The sequence below is a fragment of the Oxyura jamaicensis genome, chromosome 4, assembly GCF_011077185.1.
Source record: "Oxyura jamaicensis isolate SHBP4307 breed ruddy duck chromosome 4, BPBGC_Ojam_1.0, whole genome shotgun sequence".
Taxonomy (NCBI): Eukaryota; Metazoa; Chordata; class Aves; order Anseriformes; family Anatidae; genus Oxyura; species Oxyura jamaicensis.
This window is the reverse complement of record NC_048896.1, coordinates 81090093-81113661: the sequence shown is the minus strand read 5'-3', so window position 1 is coordinate 81113661 and position 23569 is coordinate 81090093. Positions and strand designations below refer to the sequence as shown.

Sequence of the window (23569 nt, the reverse complement as noted above, 5' to 3'; positions counted from 1 at the left end):
CCGCATCATTCGCAGTTTTGCAGAATGTTTTTCCACATGACCACACATCTTTGTTTTAACTGCAGTCATCATTTTGCATGGCAGGGTTCACAGCACCTCTCCTTCAAACTTCAGCTGGCTATTTTAAAGCTTTTTAGCCAGCTCAAGCTTAGCAGATGAAGACTTTGGAAAGCTGGTGTTCACTGACTTTCTGCAGATCATTAGTGTTCTGCTAAGCATCTTTGAAAATGTTCTGGTTTTGAGAAGTTTGAGTGGCATTCAGTGTCAGCTGCCCATCCAGTTGCCATAGAACAAGTACCTGATGCAAAAGAAGTAAGCTACAGAGGAATCATATACAAATTCAAAGCTTATCACTTTGAGATTTCTTTATTCTCTGGTGTTTGCATAGATAGAGGGGCCCCAATGTACAATTGACATGAATTCTGTTGAAAATGTTTCTTGGTAGTAACCTAATATACCAGTGACAATAAATACAAGTTAGTGTTACTGATAACCGAGTAACTAATCCATGTATATTAGTTATAGAGATGAAAGCAGATTTTCTGTACTTCATAGCTAAAACTGAAACATATGGCCACTGTGAATGCAACTTCACGTGGGATATTAGTGACAGTAAAGCTGCTTTTGCTTATGGCTGTTATGAAGGACATCTCTTGGGAATTTTCCAAAATTCAAGAGTTTTTCCTGCTTTTATATATTTTTTAATAAAAGTAGTTAAAACATCTTGGCAACTCTGATTTAAACATGAACAAATTAAGCCAATAGTCAAGTTTTGCTTATGTGACTAACTGTAATATGTTCCCACACCCTGAAGATCTTTAAGATAAGATAAACTACATTGATTAAAGCTCTTAATGTAAGATAAAATGATGCCTAAAAGCTTTAGCTCTGCCACACTGTTTGTACCATTATAGGTACTTCATATAGGGAAGGGATTATTGCTGTGTGCTGGAATCATTACGGAAGAATTAGAAATCATGTCAGGTATTGTGTAAATCTGTGTGTACACTAACTTAAGCATTTTAATTCAGTAGCCTCTTTCTCCTTAAAGAGAATCTAGGCTCCATATTTAGATAATCTAATTCTCTAGAAGAACATACCTGTCACCACGGGCCACGTACACCCCCTGGCATTCCATTTCAGGCACTTACATTACATGTCAAGAAATTAGGCAATATTCTCCTATACTTCCTGATCTACATTAGCAAAAAAAAAAAAAAAAAAAAAAATTAAACAATTGAGCATAGGGTGCAAAGCTAAAAATATTTTTGTAATCCATGATGGTTTTCCCCCAAAACGTGCTTCGGGCACTTCCATAGCCAAAGCAAGTACAGAAGTCAGTTCTGTATATTCTTTTTTTCATTTACATTCCTTGAATGAGGAAAATAATAAACCATTAAAAAAATATAATTATCTGCTAATCCTATTTTGATTGCAAGCTTAATGTTTCTCAATATTGTGCAAATAAGCTTATAAAACTACTATCACAGTTTAATAATACACATCAGTGTTTAAGTATTTTCATTCCAGTAAAAATACAGCATTGTAATAAAATTAATATGAATTTAGGTTCTGTGTTTTCTTTTAAATTCAGGAAATATATTGCATGTCCGGGTGTCTTTCACCTTGATTTGTCCTTCCTGTTTGTTCAAACAAACAGTACGTGCAATGTTTGTGGTCCTGAATGCTGAGCCTTATTATTCTACATTTGAGCACAGCTCTCCAGCTGGGTGTTTGTATGGCAAGGTACCTACAGTACATACTCTCAGAAATGCATTTTTTTTCCTTTTCTATATATTTTTGGAATTTACCCAAGAAAACAAAATACTTCCAAAGCAAAATGAATTTTAAAATTGTACTTCACAGCAGGTGTCAGTTTGAGGTATTTAATTTTAGCTGCTGTCACATTGCTTCTGTTTTACAATCACCTCCACCCAGATTATCAGATTCTGAGCGGGGCAGTTTGAGATGGTTTAATAAATGTTCTTGCATGTCTTAAATGACTACTCCGGATGATATACATACGAGCTAATTCTAGATTAAGTTGCTGAAGTTACATTCTTAACGCCATATTTAGACTCTTAAATACTGGCCTGATTATTCAGAAGTGCCAAGTGTCCTGCTGCTCTGGTTAAATATGGAAGGCCTTGGGAGTATCTACCTACAGAGTTCTTGCTCTTCAGATTAGTGTAGTCCAAACACTGATTTATAAGACAGCATTACCAGTTTATTTTACTAGGGTAATGCCTATAACAAAAGTGTCTTCAGGATTTCTGAGGCAGTAGATTGGTTACCTGGGACTGATTAAATATGATTAAAACTTATGCACAGGAGCAGATCTTTGTGTTTTGGGGACCATATTGAGAATATCCCTAACTAGAGAGAACAGTTTACTGACTGTCTTCTAACTTTAGGATCAAGACTTTTGGAAAAAGAGTATTGGCAGCTGCATAGCTATGCAAAGGAATGACTTAGCTGAAAGTTTTGGGGGCTTAACTTATGTATGTTTTTAAAACTTTTTCTGAACTAGGAATTCTCACCCCTTAAAATTTTTCAGTTGCACAGTATTAATGCAAGTCAAAATCAGAGCTAGGAAAATCGAATATACATATATATATTTATTTAGCAGCTCTGATATTATACCAGTGATGTATATGCTAAGTAGCATATCTAACCTCATTCTCTGTGCCAAAGTGCGTTTGTTCTCTAAAATTAAAATGAATACATTCTCCCTTAAGACTTGTCCAGAACTACTTTTACTGTATGACCTGATGCGTTTACATTTCAGTACTCAGGACTGTATAGATACAGTTTTTTTGTGTGTTTTTTTTTGTTGTTGTTGTTTTTTTTTTGGGGGGGGGGAGGTTCAGTAACTCTGGATGACAACTTCCCCTTCAAATGTCTAATTTATTGTTCTTTGTTATTTTGTCCAAGTTATTCATACACAAACCTCCTAGACTTGCCTCATAAGTCAATCTTGCCAAGCCTTTAATCATCTCCATAATGTGTCTGGTTTGCTGCCAGTTCATGAAAGTATGTTCTTGAGCTGAAGTATTCCTGTATGGATGCAGTAAATGCTGTTGGGTTGTTTTTTTTTTTTTTTTTTCATTTTTAAATACATATGTAGCTGAGAAGTAGGTGTGTCTTTGCCACAGAAACTGTTCTTGGTGCATTTTAGGCTCAATTTAGCTGGCTTACATTGCTAATTTTGTAATTTTAACTTTAAAGCCCTTTTTGTTGTCAGGTTGACTGTTCTCAGATGTCCACAAGCTATAGCTCATCGTTACCACTAATGACACTGTGTAAAGTAACCAACCTATTTAAAGTATCTACTTTAAGGCTTTATTCTTCATTTTTTATAGAGCTAAAATTGTAGTAAGTCGTATGTTTTAGGCTTCTCATCTATGATAGTTGCAGTTTCAACAAGGGTCTTGTGATTATAGTGTATCTTCACTAAAAAGAGAATGACTTGAAGCTTAGATGTTGGCAAGGATGATAGTTTAGAACATCTATTATACCTAATTTTAAGATTATTACTGCAAACATTAACATTGAACACCTGAACGCATTTGGGTACTTTTTAAATCTGTGAATGCTTTATTATGAAATCAGCTGTCATGTTCTAGTCTTAGATCATTTTTTATTTAGGTCAGTTTTAAGGAAAAAAATATTAAAGTTTTCATTTGGGAAGTGATTTTTTAAGAGAGCTTTTAAAAAATTCAGTTGATTGGCAAGGTCAAAGCTAAGCCAAGTCAAGACCGTACTCTAAAGTGATTAGAAGCTTTATGACTTGCAAGTTGTTTTTAGCCCCCATCAGTTAGTGCTATGTTTCTTTCAAATGTGAAGGGCCATGTAAAGGAACATATTGTAAACATATTTGTGTTTTCTGAATTCAATACCTATGTCAGAATTACAATTTTTTACCTTGTCTTACAGATCAGTTCTTTAATGCATATGCCTAAAATTCAAAGGTGTTTAGCTGCCTAACTATGAATATCTATTTTAGAGGTTGTGGTAAAGATTAGGAGAATTGTATTTAATATTTAATAATAGTTTCTGACTATGTATGTATTTGCTTTTTGTGTAAGTGACGATATAAAAGCTTAGAGAGGTGACTGGCACTGAGTTTCTGTAATTGCTTAGGCAGAATAGTCTTTGCGTAAATTGTGTGGATATATTTAGAAGTCCTAAATACACTGTGCCAAAAAAAATTATCCAACAATTTAGTGCTGAAAGTGGCTCTTCAGAGAAAGCTGCCATCCTGCCATTTGTTCCACATTTAGATATATGGGGGGAATATATTTGAAATGTGGTTTTGTATGGCATTGTCAAAAAGCCCTAGCAGTAACCCTATCCTCTAGATAGGATACTTCATGCTTCTAATGTATTGTGTATTTTGGTAAAAAAAAAAAAAAAAAAAAAAAAAAAAACTGCTTTTCTGTGAACTGGCTTACATAGTCTTAATTTCTGAGGTGACAGTTTATAGCAACGCTGTATATCAGTGAATCTGTGAACAGTTGCACCAAAAACATTTTCAGTTCTTCCCTGAAGGAATGCAGATGCAATTACAGCACTGGGAAGGTAGGTCAACCAAGATGCAAATTTTTCTACGGTTAAAAAGAGAGGAAAAGCTAGTGTGAGCATATGGAGTGCTTGGGAGAAGTTAACTTTACCAGCTCTGGGAAAAGCTCGTGTAATGTTGTGACATTCCACTGAGACGTGGACCTTCTGACACGGCCACAGTTTGCTTGCTTCTTAGTACATGACTGATGAGCCACGGAGGTGAGGGAAATGTGAAATATTTTACAGGAATTCATCCTTGGCAAAAGGGTTTTTAAGGAGTTAGGATGGTTTAAAAAAAAGTAACATGCACTTATGTATCGGTGCCTTCATGTTAGTGATAATCTGTACTTTCTTTATGTCAGCATGCTTGGTAGGCAATTAAAAAAAAACAACCTGGAAAAACCTTTAAACAATATGGAAGTAGTTCTGCTTCCACGTGCATGGAACGCTCTGTAAAGCCATCGTGTTTGGTGGGAGTACTTCTCGTGTTTGTTGCAGAGATGCTGGAAAACCACAGCGCAGGTTCCCTGCTGGAGCTGAACGTGCTCTAACGGTGTTGTTCCCTTGCAAAGCGCTGTGGACGTTTTTCTGCAGCAGAACTTTCTAGAAACCTTTGTGGATGTGACCTACATTATTGACATACTTAAATTCTGCTTTGAAATGAAAGCTTCATATTTGCATATGTTATACTCCTGCTCTTTAAAAACATGATGTATGTTTTTGTGGAACGTAAAGCAGCATTTTAGCATTATGAAGCTTAGTTGCACAAAAGTTTAAAATGAAGCTTTTACTCAGAAAACATCTCGCTCCTTTTGAGGTAATTACATTTCCAAAAGCATTGCAGTACAGTACATAGTTCATCAGTGTGAGTTGGAATTGATCTTCAAGGTTTGAAGGACTGATTACCTTGGTGTTAGCCAAGCACACAAGTGGATAGCGTCGTGGGTATTGAGACAGCAGAGTATAGTTCCTGTGTTGAAATCCTAAATTCACAAAATTTTTATATTGTGCAGGGCAATATAAAATATTTGTTTTCACTGTCAGAAATAAAGTAATACACTTCAAAGAAACAAAACTCTTTTACTAGCTTCATAGAAACGAACTGTCTAAAGTGTCGAGGACAGGGAAAGCTTATTGCTGCTTCCAGCAGCACGCGACCTTTCAGTTTGGCAATACAAAACTTGCAAAATGGAGAGGTGCCAGGGTGAAGTTACATTAACAATGTCAGCCAGTGCAGCAGTTTACAAAGGAGTCACAAACACATTGTTTTACTTCTCCATTTCCCCATAAGATCTGTGATCAAGTGAGCCACTATTAGGGATTTATAGTGCTGGAGCCCTTTCTTAAAAGCTTCGGCAAAGCAAGGTTAAAGTATGTTAACAGCTCCTTACAGACTCACAGCATGGCTGAGGCTGGCAGGAGTCCATCTGCTCCAGCCCCCGCTCCAGCAGGGCTGCCCAAAGCAGCATGCCCAGGACCATGTCCAGACAGCTTTTGTGCATCTCCAAGGAGGAGACCCCACAGCCTCTCCAGGCAACCTGTGCCAGTGCTCAGTCACCTGCACAGCACAAAGTGTGGTGTGGTGTTCAGAACCTCTTGTGTTCCTGTTTGTGCCCATTGCTACATGTCCTGGCACAGGGCACCCCCAGATGGACATTTATCTCAATGTTGAATGAGCAGTGATTAAAAAATAAGAAAATCTTCCCTAGTGAGCTGGCAATGATCAAATGTCACACACAGAGTTTTGTCCATTTTTTAACTAATACCTGTTCTTTTACCCCATTGGCTACAAAGGTAGCAAAGTCTGGTTTCTCTTTACTCAGCATGGGGTTTTGCAAGAGCGCTTACTACCTACCAAGTGGCTTTTCAAGTCAGCCAAATTTAAGACTTCATTAAAAATTATGAGATACCTTCTGAATGCATCTGCTAGGGGCAGTGGGGAACAGATGCGGTGTTGTCACAGCTCACACCTTCTATAGAAAGCAAGTTTGCTAGGGTAAGCAGCTTCTTTTCATAGGTGCTATTGAGAAATAAACCTGCAAGGGCATGGAAGCTGATGAGTCACTTCAGTTTCATTCTTCTGCTGCTTAGGACAGTCAGAGAACTGAATGAAAGTGAAGCAGTCCCCAAGTGAGATTGCTGGGAACTCAAGTACTACTGGAGATTTGTTGGCATTCAAACCACATCACCTCAGTCAGTGGCACTTACTCTGGGCCATGGCAGGAAATGAGAGAAACCTATTTTTTTAATTTCTCATTGAAATTATCTAAAGGCTTCCAAAAATAAATAATCAAATCAACATAGCAGATTGTTTACCCCATGAAAAGCCGTTACTCTTACGTGTTCCATGAGGGAGAGAGCTTAAAAAAAACAGCTTCTCCTTCTTTGTCCCAGTGTTGTATCACATTGACTAAACTTTCTAAGAAGGATGAAGGTCAAATGTTAGTTTCATCATGGCTTATTTTGCAGAGCTGTTCACAAGTCATGGTTTCTGACTCATAGAAAACATCTCTTTCAAAGCTTGCTTTTTCATAACCCATACATGAGGAGTACCTGCCTGCTGTAGGACGTACTTTGAAATTAATCTCTGTTCTGCTGGACTGGCATGGGAGGTGTGGGTTAGAAAACTGCTGTCCCATTATGTATGTACTGGCTTCAGCTTTAATGAATTTTAATGGTCATGGGATGGGTGTGGTGTATTTCATCCTACTCTGCTGAGTTACTACAGTGCAAACAGAGAAGAGATAATAGTAAAATCCTGTAATCGTGCCTTTAGTGTGATACAGTCCAGCCAGAAAGCCTTGCAAGTAGAGGAGATTAAGGTTTTACACAAACTATTTTCAGTCTCTGAAGGTATTCCAGAAAGGCCAAAGAAGTTTGAAGTAATCTTTTTTTTTTTTCCTGTCCGTACAACTTGGGTGCATTAGAAAATGGAGGAGAAAATGTCTTAAGCATAAAATTGGTGAAAACATGTATGATTTATTACAATAACTTCTATTATCTTCAGTGAAAATATTTTTAAGGTGTTATGGTAACTTTTTATTAATCTCAGTACTTGCAAAAATGTTCTCTGTAAGGTTGATAATCTGTTAGTAAGCTTCGTGAGGTTTTCTTTCACAGCTTAATTTTAATTTTGCAACCTTTAACCATTTAGCGTTGACCATTTGTAACTCAAGTCTTTATGCAAACAGTCTCAGATTAATGACCCAGAAACCAGGGAGTGCAGTCTCAGCAGGGGACTGAGTGCCTAGGCGAGATACTTAGCAAAGCACCAAGAAAATGCTTTCTTTCATATGAGGTGACTGTTCTTCTCTTCCTGTAGTTCCCTGGCCTACTCACTATTTAACTTCTGCATGCGATTAAATTGAAAGAGACTAATGGCTGGAGTTGCTCGTTAAACAACTGAAGGTTGAGCTCTGCTGTGGATCTTTAGAACTGATACGAGCAGATCCTCTGAAGGAAGCAGGGTATTAGAGAGATATATAGAATATAGATGCACATCTGCATATACAGAAGAGTTCTTTGTAGTGCATCTCTAGTTTTATATTTGGATGCTATTAAACTTACTCTTAACTAAAATATTTTAAGCTCTTGTATTACTGTCCATATCCGGAGTATCTGAGCGTGCAGCGTTTAGCAGGCACCTATGTCTTCCTATCGAGTTTCCTGTTAAAAAGTACAGAATTTGTATTCCAATACTAAGGATTTTGTTCTCTTTTAGGATCGAAATAGAATGTATGACAGTCTGAATATGCACTCTTTGGAAAACTCCCTTATTGACATTATGAGAGCAGAGCATGATCCACTTAAAGGTATGTTATTATGCTAAATAAAGAAAAAGGGTCATCCATTCTGCATATTTGAATTAACAGTGATTGCTAATTTAGATTCTAGGTTCATATTAAAATAGCAAATGAATTACTAACTCATATAAAAGGTCAATTTGTATTTTACTGAAAACATTGGTTTACAATTGATTAAAACTTAACTTAAGCTTTAGTATCTCCACAGATATTTCTTCCTATCCCCAAGAAATTCATAGGTTGATTTGTAATTGACTTTTCTGCTGCAGGAAGTTCTACCTCAGTTTGTAAAGACACACTGATCTGTTGGAGCTAGCCAAGAGAAGGTGGGAGGGGAATCAAAACACTTTTTTTAATCCCTTTCTTTGCAGTAGAAGTTGATAAGAACATTAAGTCCTCTGATGAAGTCAATTTTTGTCCTTTCAAATATTTTTTTAAAAAGCCCATGGAGGATAACTGCATATAGTTGTCCATTTTCTGTTAGTCTGAAGAAGTCCAGAAGTACACTTGACTTTAGCATGCGGGTTCCTCTTACCCTTCTGGGCTCTGTTGAAATAGCAAATATTTGTGGACTTCAGTATTAATTCCTCTATTCACTGTGCAGTAAGTCATTCTTTAGGATTCTGTTTTTCCATACTTACTCTCAGGTGGATTTTACCATTTAACTTTGTGGCTGTGAACCCAAGCCATTTTATTTGGCCTGATCAAATGTTACTTTATTTGTGGTATTATAACTGAACTAACGTAATCCAGCTTTAAAACTACCAAATACGTCAGGATTGCTATGCAGAATTATGTCTCAGTATTAAAGCAATCCAAAGAAAATCACATATTTTTGTATAGTTATTTACTCCCTTCTGTTCTCCATTTCTAGAGACTTCTAAGCTTAATATATACTACATTAGCACATAAGGGCCTGTGCTCTCCTGATGTGGAAGACACTTTGTTAGTCTGCTCATTTTTCTAAAAATGTTTGTAATCAGTTGGAAGATCTGCAGTATTAAGATAGCCTGTAATAGTTTGCTTTACAGTGTAAAGCCAAAAGTTGTTGTTTTTTTTTTTTTTTTCTCCAAACTAAAAATTTCTACAAAGCAGCAGTAAGTAGGTAACATCTTGTTAGTTAGTTAATTTTTCCTCCTCATTAGATCGGCAGCTGAAATCAAATTTTCATAGATGTTCTTTAATCTGACTTCTTATTTCATAATATCTACAGAAGATGAATTCCAGTTTTAAGAATTTTATCATTAAAGTCCACTAGTAAATTCAATTTCTGTCCATTCTATGTGTTAACAATACATTACTAAGTAACACACAGAGGTCAAAACCTGTGAATGCTAGCCTGGTGGTGACTGCTAAGAACTAAAAGCAAGTGCATGTCATCAAAGACAAGGTAACTAGTTAGCTCATCCCTGTTTCAAAGCATTGTTTCTTCAATTTGCCACACTCAGGTGGTGACTAACATTTCTTTGGTTATCTGAAAGCAAGTAAGTCTACAATCAGAATAGATATTAAAAGGTAAAACTGTTGTTAGGCTGAAAATTAGAGAATGCAGATCCTCTGTCATAATACGCTGCCAGTGACATCTCTCGCGTTCCTGAAAACCAGCCAGTTTCTTCACTTGTGTGCACACTGACATGACAAATGCAAGTGGTTGCTTTGCTTCCCCACCATCTCGCTGTTTTCATTTTGGTTTTATAATGCAGAAGAGTTCTCAGAGGCACAGCAAACACAGAAATGACCTACTTTTATTCATCTCATCATATTTTGCTACGATGCACTACATGAAAACTATATCTTTCCAATAATAATTTTTCAGTGAGAGTAAGACAAGACAAAGCTTTACGATGAAGTCAAGTATGTCCATATATAGACATTTTTCAAAAACTCAGTAAAGGTTCCATAGTTTTTCTGTGCTTTTTAGGGACGGGAGTGTATGGTTTCAGTCTGCAGTTGACAGACTTTATTTTTTTTTTTAACAGTTTCACCATCGCAGTGAAAATTCTGCTAAGTTTTATGTTTGAACTAAAACAGATGGAAGTCATAGATAGTGATGAATTCAAAGGAAATTCTTTTTTTTTTTTTTTTGTTTGAGTGCCAGAGAACAATGCACACACCAACTGAATTTAAATGGAATAATTGTGTGCTGTTATTTAAATAGGTTGTTGAAGATCTTTTTTATTTCCTTTGGAAGTTATTATTTCAATTGAAACGGCTACACTATTAGCAAAAAGACAAGAGAAATGTTCCTTATTGAATTTACTGACTGACGGTGGGAAGCAGAGAACACATCCAAGAATAGCTTTTCAGTTCCTCCCTATCCCTCTCCTGTTTAGTCACCGTTAGTTGGCATTTCTTTAACTTCCTAACAAGCTTAACTTTTTTCTTCTACAAACCGTGAAACACTAATTTTGTTATTTCAGTCCCTCTGGGTTTTCTTTTCACCACGGCAAATCTGACACTTATGTAAGAACCTGCTTGCATAATTCACAGGACTAAAAATATTACTAATTCTTACTTTTTATTCTTATAAATATATGACATGCTTTGCTGTAACTGAAGAATATTTTTATAACTAGAGAATATTTTTATGGCAAGTTTTTAACTAAATCTAAGCACACCAAGACAATGCATCTTTTATATCTGACCACAGCAGTAAAATGAAAGTCCCTGGAATTTTAAGCACGTGTTTCAGATTTAGCTGCTTACAATATCTGGAGTATGACTAAGCATCTTGTCTCAGATTTTGCACAATGCAGAACAGACACTGTGTGTACTAGCTCACAGCTTTGAGTTTTGCATTTGAAGACTGATTTCAGAAGGAAGTCTGATTTCACAATTTTTGCTTTCATGAACTTGAAAAACCTTTACTTCAAATATGATTCACAGAAAGCTAAATTTATGCCTGCCAAAAATTGTTTATAGATGTATAGTTTCAGCTTCACTTAGACTAAGTTTAGTCATAACTACAGAAGAGATCAAACGAAGGGAGTGATTTTTTAGCATTCAGTAAGACAGCTTTTCAAGGTAGAGGTGTACTTGAATTCACTAGTGATTGCAGCAGAAATCCTGATCATATTAAAATTAATCTTCCCCATGCTGTTTTCTCAAAATCAGTTTTATGAAAATGTACTTAACGTGTCTTTTTCCAATCAATACTTAACATGTCTTTTTCCAATCAATAGAATACAAACAGAAGTTAAAGATGATAATGATTAAAATAAATTAATTTGGTTTTACACCAATGTTCCTAGATACCTTTTTTAATTCTTCTATTAACCCTTAAAATATTGGAGGCTAAACAAAAATATTGGAATATTAGTTGTATAACTCTTTTCCAGACATAACATTCACGTGTACTACTTTTTTTCTTTAAACTATTTTCCCCCAAATATGAGTCCTTCCTGATGTCAAGATGTAGCAAACCTGGGTTCTAGAAACGTCAGAAGCAAGAAAGCCAAATCATTTGCACTTAAAGAGTTTATGGAAAAAATGTAAAAGAACTGGTTACATTTTTCATAGAACATGTGTTCAAATTGAGAAGCAGATGATTTGGGATTTATTATCTACTGTATCTACTAGAAACGTGGTTCTAATAAAGACGATGGTGATTTCCTTGTAATTTAATGGCTTCTCTTGTGTAAGGCTACTTGTGTATTGCTACTTTTCTCAATTTGCAACAGTTTTGTTTTTCCTAATCAGCTCACCTATAGCTCTGCAAGCTATATATAAGACAGTACAGACTTGAATTAGTCATACCTATGCCAGTAGGAGTAACAAGAAGGAGTACAAAGTTTATAGGAAAAACTAGTTCAATTTCTCTTCATGCTTTTTTGTGAGGGGAGGAAGAAAAAAGCTTTTTTTAGGAAATCTACAAAAATACATTTTTTCTGTATAACTAGTAGTAAAATAAAGTAAAACGCTAATGTTTGGCTTATGTGTTGGGAAAGAATAACTTCATGCACCTAGAAGCCTTTATGTTGCTCTTTCCTATTTTTATTTTCCTGTTCAATTAGTTTAGCTAAGCTTTTCAGGTGCTCTACATGTTTCTTTTAAAAGCAACCTGCCAGAGCATGCCCAGTGAAGTATAAAAAAAGGTGATGGTGACTGAACAGCACAATAGAAAATATTTTCTTCCTTTGGACATGACAAATTTTGTTTTCAAATGAGTTTGTTTTATATTTTGTGTTAGGAAGCAGTAAGATTTAAAGTTACACAGTTGCTTCCGAGAGTAATACAAGCTGTGCTCAGAAAAGTTTCTAAGGCTGAACAAAAGAGCAAGGAAGGAAAGACATCACTTTTTGTCATATAAAAGGCTTGAAATTCTAGTAAAAAGAATCTAATAAAGAATGTTTTCTGTAAGTTTCTTTCTTAAAAGCTGTTTGTGAGAAAAAAATATTCCTATTTAAGACTGTGATAGACTCATTTGCCTAAACAGATTTATCGTAGACAACACATTTGGCCTCATTAAAGCTTGCATAATTCTTACACAAGCATGTGAAAGTGTAGTATCTAGGCTTTCTGTAACTAGGTGTTGTCCAAACATGGTTTTCTGCTGTTGTCTTAACTACACCGAATCAAAAACTGAGCTTCCAGAAACTGCTGCAGTCCTCAGCTATTTGCCGTCTGTTACGTAGTCTGGGAAAAAGCTTAACTTGGAAGCTCTGTCTCTTCTGATCAGATCTACTGAGAAAAAAAAAAAAAAAAAAAAAGAAGGTGGGAAAGGAATTTGGGATTCTCAGTCTCTTCATTTAATCATTTAAGACTTTAAAAACAGAGGGAAAAAAAAAGGTGGGAGCAGACAATGAAACATCAAACTTGTGAAACTGAGTCAGCAATATTTAAAGTGGTCGTTATAGGTTTAATTCTGTCCCAAATGTTTTAATATCTGGGGGATTCCCAAAACACTTGATTTAAATAGAAACAGAAAGCCTGCATGTCCAATAGTAGATAGGAATTTGCCTTAGAAGTGAGTAAGCAGAACTGTATCTGGATGCTCAGAAGAGGCTTATAAAAAATACTTGCATTTTAATTTTCACTGCCCATATTTATAAAATAAGATTACAGAAGTGTAACTAAATTTCTTATTCTTTCCTCATCATTTGGATTTTCAAGACTTCTAAGTGGATGTAGTAGATAAGTTGGCCCACAAAAAATTATTTACAAACTTTTTATTTTTTTTCTTAGGCAAGAACGCATTGTCAGAAATACATACCAGCCAGTTGCATTAACACTGATCACATTTAGATGCGGAAGAGGGGATGAAATTTCACAGAACACCAGTTACATAAGAAATGTCAGACATACCTGCTTCTCCGCAGCGGAGCTATTTTGAATTGAGCCGTGATACAGTAGAATAATTAGTGGTAACGTGCTGAAGTTGCTAGACTCAGGCTTTCACAGAGAATATTTCTATAATATGATACTTTATGGAACAGCCCTGGAATATCAGCCAGCCTACTTTTTCCAAGTAGCACCAATAGCATGGTGCTAATTTTGGATGCTGTAGAGCTTAGTTCTGTAGACAGCCAGCGAAGTGATTACTTCTCATTTCTCAGGAATTAAAAGCATCTATTATTTAAATAGTAGATGTTCTGCAATTAATTTGTAGTTATTTTTAAACTAGTATAGCATCTTTATGTTATTAAAATTATTTTTAAGCAAGCAGAGACCACTGGAATAACAAGAATAAGTACTGAATGGTTTTCACAAATCCAGATTTCTGACATTGAAGAAAAAAGAGCATAGATGGGGTTTGTGATGAGGGCAGTTGTGAAACTGGTACATATTTTTTAAAGGCATTGAACAACAAGCAATAGAAAAAGCTGAATAGGAAAAAATCCACGATAGAAGCAAAGTGAATTGCTATAAGATGGCGCTTCTTTGTTCTTTGTATTTTGTGTGCAGCTATTTTACATGAGGTTCAACATTGTATACATCCGTTTTACACTTTTTAAACTGATTTGAGTTCTCTGAACTCTGTATAGGATTGATCTTGCACCTAATTCCACACATGAAGTTTCAGGAATTTATTTATATCATTAAATTCAGGTGCACTCCGTAGAAATGCTGCATTTTGACACCTCGGATTATTCTGAGGTCTAAGAACCAAAATTGGCAGTAGTTATATTTTGAAAAAGTAAGCAAATTTTCTATGTTAAAAATGTTTTTAAGGTTGTAAAGCCCAAGTGCTAGACAAGGTAATAAATACAAGTTTAGGACCACCAGAATGACATAACTACAGTTAAATCACAAAATGTGACTTCATTGAAATAACCTTTCGAATAAGACCAAAAAGAAGTATCAGTACAGCAGCACTTGTGCTGAATAATGTGTTACTCATTTGCCTCTTCTAACCCTCAAATCATTACCTGAGCTAGCAAATTCATCTTCATAACAGCAAGAGGAGGTCTCTCTGTGTTTGCGTGGTGCATCAGTTTGACACCAGAGTCGCGGTCCCAATGGATTCAGAGCGCTCCTTTGCGCAGCTCTGTCCCCATGACTTTTTGAGAAGTGCTTTATTATTTCAGCTTTTTCAGCTTTGTGCCTGATGGTTTTGGTGCAGCTTATTCATGGAGCTGGGGAGGGGAGAAGGTGAAAATGCAAAAAAAAATACCATTTTAAAACCTGGAAAAACCTGGAATCCCCTATCTTCTAAAGCAGCTTTCCTCTCCAGGTGCTGACATCGGAAGGGTTCTCTCTCATGATAGGCTTAAATGTGACCTCCCTTTCTGCAGTAATTATGATAGGTATCTTTTGTCCCCTTTACTAAATAAAAAAAAAGAACAAAATTTAGAGACAAAGATCGTCACCAGAATCTCAAGGAGATTCAAGATGAGATGATAATTTCTCACAATTTCTGTCGTTACTCAAGATAAATCACTCTGTTCTGCAAGAAGCAGCTCACGGTGTTGCAATTATTTCTACAACACCGTATATAAACAGGATGGTGACGGTAAACAATCCTGTAAAATCCTGGCTGTTAGGCAAATGAATATTACTTTCATAGACCAACTGAGAGGAAAAGCAAAGTGACCTCTTAAAAACCAGGCTGAGCTGCTTAAAATCCAGTGGCAGCTCCCAGACTGCAGTTTAAGGATGTCTTCTTAATTTCTTCCTTCTCGTACTCCAATGCATTTCTACAAGGGTAGAATGTTTATTTTTCCAAGAAACATTAGGTGTAGCTGTAAATGCTTACCATGAGAGAAAAATTGGATTATTTTATAAAACCGGGCATCCTGAAGTTACAGAAAATGAAGACAAAGGCTCCTGCAATGATTTTTTAATATCTTACCTGAGTCGTCTTAAAAGCTCTGTATAATTTAGAGAATACAGTAAGAGTTCTTTCAGTTGGGTTCATCTGCCCTTTCCAAATCCTAAAAAAAAAAGGCAGAGTTCCTACCTAATTTTCAGCTGAACAAATACCATCTACATCCATTCTAATAATAAGATCTGTTGGAAGAGAAATAGTATCTGGCTGTATAAAACTTTTTTTTTTTTTTTTTTTTTTTTTAAATCTTGCTGTTTTGAGTATGAGAGTTATTTTTTTTTTCTGTAGTTTTTGGTGGAAAATTCTCCTGTTTGATTTCTGCAGGGAATTATGTACTATTACTTAAATATTTTCTCAAAAGGAGGTTTTATTTAACCCCAAAGGTGTGTCCTTTTAGACACAGAACTGCTATTTTGAGATTTCCAGTCTTGCTGCTAAACACATGGGTTCAACAAGAGTAAAAGAAATAAGAAAAAAAAAAATATGATGGGAGTTGTTAGACAACTTTAATATACTGATTGCTGCTTTGGTTTTTATTTTCTTTTTTTCCTGTTTCTTTTCAGAAAGCCTGAGCCTTATTAGGGCATGACTATCTGCAGTGTCTTACTAATACTTACTTGCATCTTACAGGCCATCTGCATATGTATTCCCTTTTAAATCTGTCACTTCTCAACACACATTGCTTTCAGCCTTTATTCTTGTCTCAGCAAACATTCTAGTTTCCTCCAAAAGATTTAAATGTTTGTTTCAGTATGTTTGTTTTACAAGCTTAAGGATTATAGACAAGCAAGTATGTTGTAATAGCAAGATATATGGAAATGTAGTTTTTTGCACATTAGAGCACACTTCTAAACACAGCAGCTATTGAATTTTTTTCTCTAGGTCAGTGTGCACTACTGGTATGTTTGCAGCTTCCTGTAAACAGAAAAGTTTCCTTTAATAAAAAGGAATTTGTAGTGAAGAGACACTTAAGCTATGCATTTTAAACCAGTCATTTAGCTATTAAAGTAAAACACGCCACCAATGTAGTAAAAGTCAACGCTTGAAAAGTTCCACGTCAGGATATGAGGTTTTTCAAGTAATATTTATTCAATAGGTGTTTGTCTGCGATAAAACGTGATGTATCGTATTCTTTACATTTCTTAAGTTTGTAGATAACCCAGTACTCTAGATTTGCCAGACCTACTAAAAATACTACGTGCAACGGTTACATTGGCTAATAAATTTTTAATGCCTTAGTATTAATTCCTGTTGACATGTTTTTTCTTACATTGATTCAGCAGAGAGGCCCTAAACCGCAGAAATGACACTGTTAAGCAGTGTGCATAGTACAGTTATTCACAATCGCTATGAAAGAGAAGACTTAAGCAGTCAGCACTATTTCTGGGTGTCATGAAACAAAAAGTGGCTTTATCCTATTGGAGCTGATCCCAAAGCACATTGCAGATCTTATGACCAGAGAATTAAGGTTAAGAAGTCTGTTCTTGTCAGCTTTAACTTGGGTCAAGGGTATTGTTGGTTAATGTGCTTGGAGTTAAATATTAGCTCTTTATTTCTCTTAGGCAAACTGGAAGTAGAGTTTATATTTAAATTCTTAGAAGTGATTTTTTATTTATTTTTTCGTGTTATTATTTTCTAGTGTAGTAACTAAAACTTCTGCATTTGTTTTGTTTTATTTTTATTTTATTTTATTTTTCTTTTAAGGTCGCTTGAGTTATCCACATCCAGGGACTGACAATCTTCTGATGTTAAATGGTAAGTGCTAATCTTATAACAGTTCCTAATTATCTCTAGCTTAGTTTAAATCTGATGTGTTGGTATAAAATTGTACTATTATATTCTGTTATTGAATTACTTGCCTCTAGTCTTCAACATTGATGGGACTAGTGCTTTCCATTTTTCAGAGCTGAATGGCAAGAGCTAATCTTGCAACAGCCTTTCATTATTTCTAGCTTATGTGGAATCTGAAATACTTTAAAGATGTACTATTCTTTTTTTGTTCTTAAGCATACGAGCATAACATTCTCCAAAGCTCTGGTAAAAAAACTATTAAACATGAATTAGAAAATTAAGAAGGCCAGAAATGCATGCTTTTCTATCTCGTGTAGATAAATGGTGAACTATATACTTTTTATTACACTTACGTGAAATACTATTTTATATTTGTGGGTTTTTTTTGGAACTGGCTGTGTCAAATAAGTTTCTAACTGCAAAATATGCTGAAGTTAGAGTTCATGTTCACGTTCCTCTCCCAGTAGGTCAAACTTCATGAACATCTGCTACTCAGTGAAGGCATGAACTTTAGCCTTTGTTCAAGGCTAAAGAAGGAAGCAGAGCTTGGTAATCCATCTAAGTCAATAATAAATCAGGGGGTTTGCACACAAATGTTTTCTACATCGGGAAAAATTAGAGCTGTAATACCACAGCTTCACTAAATAAGAAAAAGTGGAATCTGTTGTACACAGAGCAACTACATTTTTGTCATTGACTTCTAATTATTGGATAAGGATGGGTCTAAATGTTACCAGAAAAGACGTAATTATAAAAAAGTACAAACAGAATAATTACTTTAGGTTTGTTGGTCTGTGGAGCTCTTTTTTGTTGTTGTTGCCTTACCCTTCTGCACAGTCACTTATGTGCAATTGGGAATAAATTGTAAAACAAACAAAAAAAACCAACTTCCATTATGTGACAGTGTGAGTAAATGTTTAAAATGTTAAGGTTATTCCTATTTGGCTGTCCGTCCACTAAAAATAAGTCTCGCACAATGGACATTTGAAGAATCAAGTCCTTTGCTGTTGGATAGTTGAGATAATGGAGTACCTTGGAAAGTAAAAATAGCTATTTACTATTGAAATGTAGTTCATGCTTAGCCCACACAATCTATTTTCGTGATTTCTGTTTGGAAATTAGATTGAATATAGATGTGCTAGGACATTTACAACCGCTAACTTTGTGTATTTAACTGCAACTCTACAGCCTACAAGCTGGTTTTCTCAGGTGATATCTGTTCCGTTGTGATTGTCTGGTGATTTATAATGAAACATTAGGTGGGAAGGTATTAATGTTAAGCAATTTTATGAGCAGCTAATATATTTCAAAGCAAGAAACATTTTAAATTTGTTTGTTTTAATGCTTAGGATGGTGAACTCTTTTTGTAGTACTGCATGCTAGAAGAATAAGTGGGAAGTGTTGTTACACTATCTGGGAAAAAAGGTTGTTGCTTTTACTGGTGACATTGGAAAAATACATCTCTGTGGTGACAGACTAACCTGAAAAGCCTACCACAGAGGTAGAATATGCACTAAAGCATACCTTGGTTTGTTATTAATGCTGGTGGGGTTTCCACAGCTGTTTGGAAGCTAGCACTCAGTGAAAATGCTGTCCTTTTTAAAAGCTGCAATACTACAAAGTACCTTCAGTAAGTGAGATAAAAATAACAATTTGAGTATCTAAAAGGCAGGTGCTGCTGCAAAGCCTAATTTTTAGGTATGCCCTGTAGAATTTGATTCAGAGCCCTGTTTTGGACACCACTCTCTGTAATGCACGTGGAGAGTCTGAGTGCAATCACGTATACTGGTGGGGGTTACCTGAAGTTGGAGCTTCTAAACTAGAGCTACTTGCAGCTAGAAAACAGAAACACTAAGAACGGCTTCTGGAAAGCCACAGCTGCTTCAGACTCTGTCACAACCTGTCTTTCTTTGCAAGACTTGAAGGGCTTTCTCCAAATGTGTGGTAAGGAAAATCACAGCTTGAACACTTGTTGAAAAGCTTGCAGACTTCAGTTTCCTCTGCTGAAGAGGATTCAAACAAATGTTTCACAGTATCCCCTTAATTGGTGCCTTGGAGGGAGAAATACAGAAGAGGAGAACTGATAATCCATAGATTTGTATTTATCCCTTATTTTCTCATTTAGAGTTGTAGTCACTACAAGGAGGAGCAGCAATACCAGCCCTTCAGAAAAGGAAAGCAGCAACATTTTAAAGATGTGGGACCCATCTTTCTGTGCTCTAACAGCAGATTGTAGCCCTCAGTGTATTTTAATAGACTTCATTTTAGTAGACTTGTATCTCAGGATCCCAGTAAGGTTCTGACATGAGCCAGGCAGGAATTCCTCAACCCTCTTAAGACTAAACATTTCTAGATAAAACTGATTTTTAGCTAGTTTTTTTCTTCATAAGTGATAGATAATTTTCCAGCTCATTTAACGTGTACTTACTGAACTGTACCTAATATTAATATTTACAGTTTTCATTATTTAAAATAATGAAATGAACCAAAGGAAAGTTGATCTATGATTTGATAAATTATGTATCTGGTAATTATATATCTGTTACAGCTCAAGCTGTAAAAGTAAAAACTAAAAAAATGGATTTTTAATGACCTCCCTCAAAAGTCAAGGAAAGATACTGTGCAGTGGTTTCACTTGAGTACATCTTTAATTGTCAACTCTATCTTAGAATCTTTCTGTACCAACTAATAATGCAAAAGTCCAATTTGTTAGGGTTTAGGGTGGTTTTCCCCATTGTAGGGTTCCCACCTTTGTTTTAATGCATTGGTTTTTTTTTAATGTCTATTGAAACCTACAACTAGTAGGATAATTCGCCATTCAGTAAGTTTAGGAAGGGAGAGTTAGACTTGCCACCACTTAGAGATACTTTTACTTGGTTGTGCTTTTAAGAAAGGTGTTCTGCTTCAAAAAGAAGTTACTGAACTTCTTAATACAGGAATGAATCGCTGAATAAGATTCTGGCTCTGTCATGCATGCCAAACTTGAGTGGTCATCATGAGCTCTTTCAGCCTTAAAATCTAAATGAATCTGAATAGAATTTAGGCACCCAAATGTGATAGGATACAGTGGGAATTAGGCACCTACCCCCTTTACCCAATACTCCTGAAAAAATTCAGCCATAACTATTATGGATTTCTTTAAATGACAAGTATTAACAAAAAGGCTTCATTACTTCACTGTCCCCATCTGCTCATGTAAATCAGGACTGTTAAGGACAAATAGTATTTTATCTTAGTTGTTACCATAAATTTCAGAGTTGTGTTTAAATGTAGGAAGTTAGTCTAGGAGGTCTTTTTTGTTGTTGTTAAACAACATAAATATTTTTATATCAGCTCAGCAGTTTCAGTTACTGAAATAAGTTCATATTTGATCTCTGCAGTGTAATTGAAATACATGTCTGAATAAAACAGAAATGATGCATTGACTATCTGCATGATAGCCCAGCTCACAATTTTGCAAAAATATCTGACATCAAGACCACATAAATATAAAGGTGGAAAAAGTGTTTACTTCAGCCTGCCATATTTTTATCTCTGAGCTGATTTAAGTTGCAGAAAGGGAGGGTGTTGATTTTTTTTTTTTTTTGACAAGTTTTAGACTTACTAGTATGCAACTTAAGGGATGTAGAAGCAGAAGTTGTTAACTGCAAGAAAATCGAATGTTTTTGTTGTAGCTACAGCAGCTAATGTTGGAAGGTTGCAGGGTTATTGGACCCATTTTCATTGGACATATAATCCTTCTTGCATGCGCTACCGAATTCATGTTTTCTGAGTGTATCCCTTGCACTTTCTCACTTACATGAAATCTTGCAAAGTTTTTGGCTAATTAGGTTATCCGCCTTTATAGAGTAAAGGATACAAAATTATTTCTGTTTGACTTACTCTTTGAAGTTCAGGAAGGAAGGAAGGAAGTGTAATCTCTCATTTTTTTGCTGTCATAAATCAAGTATAACTACAAGTGACTGGCCTTCCCCAAAGGTCTATCTCCCCTGCAATTATTTATTTCTCTAAACATAGGCACTAATTATGTAAATGTATCTATAAATACATATTAAATGTATGTATTAAATACATATAAAATGATATTTGTAACTATATCTCTACATATATATAATGTGTATAGTTATACACACCACATATAAGCATGTATGCTCTGAAGGGCATACACACAGCATGTGCACGGTATTTTTGTAAATAGAGAAAAATATTTCTGATATAACCTAGATTGAATCTAAAAGAATATCTCATTGCTCACCTTATACTAAAAGTTTGTTTTAGTGAGACTGTTTCCAGAAGCAATATTTAGCCGTTGAAAGACAGTACTATAGAAATATGTATGTGGGGAGATTAAAATACTGAAGTTGCGTGAAGCTAAAAAGGATACGTTCTGTTCAATACAGTATTTGTAGTGATTTGGGAAGCAGTCTGATGAGAGCCTGTAACCTTCAAGGCTTTGTAGTTGTTATTAAAACAACTTATCCACTGTGGTCATAAACTCTGGATAAACATAATCAAAAAAAAACGAGTTGCAAAACCATATGGGTTGATATCAGTGGTCACATTCATTGCAGCAGTGCCTACAGATTGTCTGAGAATGGGAGCAAAGTTTTCTAGACTCAGTGACAGAAAATCCCTGCCCAAACTGGTTTACAATCTAAATGGACAAAACAGTTAAACATTAGGAGAAAGGGGTTTGCCATATGAGTAAAGTAAATAATGTGACAACATCAAATACAATTATTTTTCTATTTTCTCTGGTAATGTTTTTGCCTAAGCACAGAATGCACAGATAAACTTTGGTGTGTCACTGTCACTTCTGTATATATTGCAAGAAATACTCTTTTAAGCTGAATTGGGTTGTGGAGGGGTTTTTAGCATTTTAATAGCCCTTCTGTGTTTATCCCTAAATTTACTGATATTTTAAAACAAACAAAGAAAAATAGTTCAGGTGTTCTGTAACAAAGTATTTTTTTGTCTATCAGATTGCCTTAACTATGAATATATAAGAAAATAGCTGAGCTGGTTTTGTTGGCAAAAAGAAGCAGATCTGGTGGAAGAGAAGAAAAATCACTAAGGCTTGTGCTAGAAGTGCTTTATTAATATGCATTTGTATATTATTCTTTGAGAGAGAACATGCCATTGCAGTCATTACTGTGCGTGTGATGCGCTTGAACTTTCCCTGATAACTCCAGTTTTACTGGGGGGAGAGAAGAGCACAGGGTGTTGGACAGGGGCTTGGTGACGCCGCTGCTAATGCTGCCTGTGAGTCACTGTGTCCAAGAGTCAGAAAAGATCCCTACGTGCTGCAGCAGCAGCAGAGTTGCTCTCTTGTCAGTGCCTGACTTCAGATGAAAACACGTCTCAAGTTAGACATTAGTCTCCCTATGCTGCATCGACTGATAAGAGAACTAATCACATCCTCTGTTGAAGAATATGTTGCTTTTTGTGGATCCTATTTTCATATGGGAATTCTGAATTTAGGTATTCCCAGTCTGTTGAAACTGGGATTTTCTCGTTTTGGATCACTAATGAAAAGTTGGAGGGTATGAAAAACTTTAAGCAAAAGACTGTTCTAATTCATTGTGGTTCTTTCAGGTGGAAGAAAATAAATTAAAAAGCAAGTTCAATGCAAGTTGGATAGCAATATACTTAACGCTGTGTAAGAAACCAGAAGTATTAAGGGATAAAAATGCGAGAGAGATTCTCAGAATTCCATAAGCAATCCACTGAATTCCTAGTAGGAAAAAATAAAGAGAATAAAATATATATATAAACTTTATACAAATCTTGAAATATCCCCATGCAAATGGAAAATACCAGCAATATAAGTATTCAATAACATGGAAATGGAACAGTGAATTTAATTCACGAGTCATTGACTTTGTGAGACTGCATGCGTATATCAGTGTCTCAGAACCAAAGTTGCATTTTAGGAGAGATCTGTGCATGGAGTCCTAGTAAAATAAAAAAATAAAAATAATGGGGGGACACAGTAATCTTTGTTTATGAATGTCACGGTAACATGGTTTCTAGTGATCTGTGTGGATATTTAACTACGGTGCTATAATGATTAAAGTAATCTTTCTCAGCTACGAAGTCTGAGAAACAGGAATTGAAAATACTTTGTGGAAACATAACTAAAAAT

The 23569-nt window shown here is 35.5% G+C and overlaps 1 protein-coding gene across 2 annotated transcripts in view; it reads left to right on the top strand.

Annotated features, from left to right (window-relative positions):
- CPEB2 (cytoplasmic polyadenylation element binding protein 2) overlaps positions 1–23569 on the top strand; it is a 76269-nt gene that overhangs the window by 29295 nt on the left and 23405 nt on the right. For both annotated transcript variants that reach the window (XM_035324288.1, XM_035324287.1), the window contains exons 5-6: positions 8285–8375; positions 17338–17388. In XM_035324288.1, coding sequence (XP_035180179.1) covers positions 8285–8375; positions 17338–17388 — 142 coding nt within the window. The remainder of the gene's footprint in view (positions 1–8284; positions 8376–17337; positions 17389–23569) is intronic.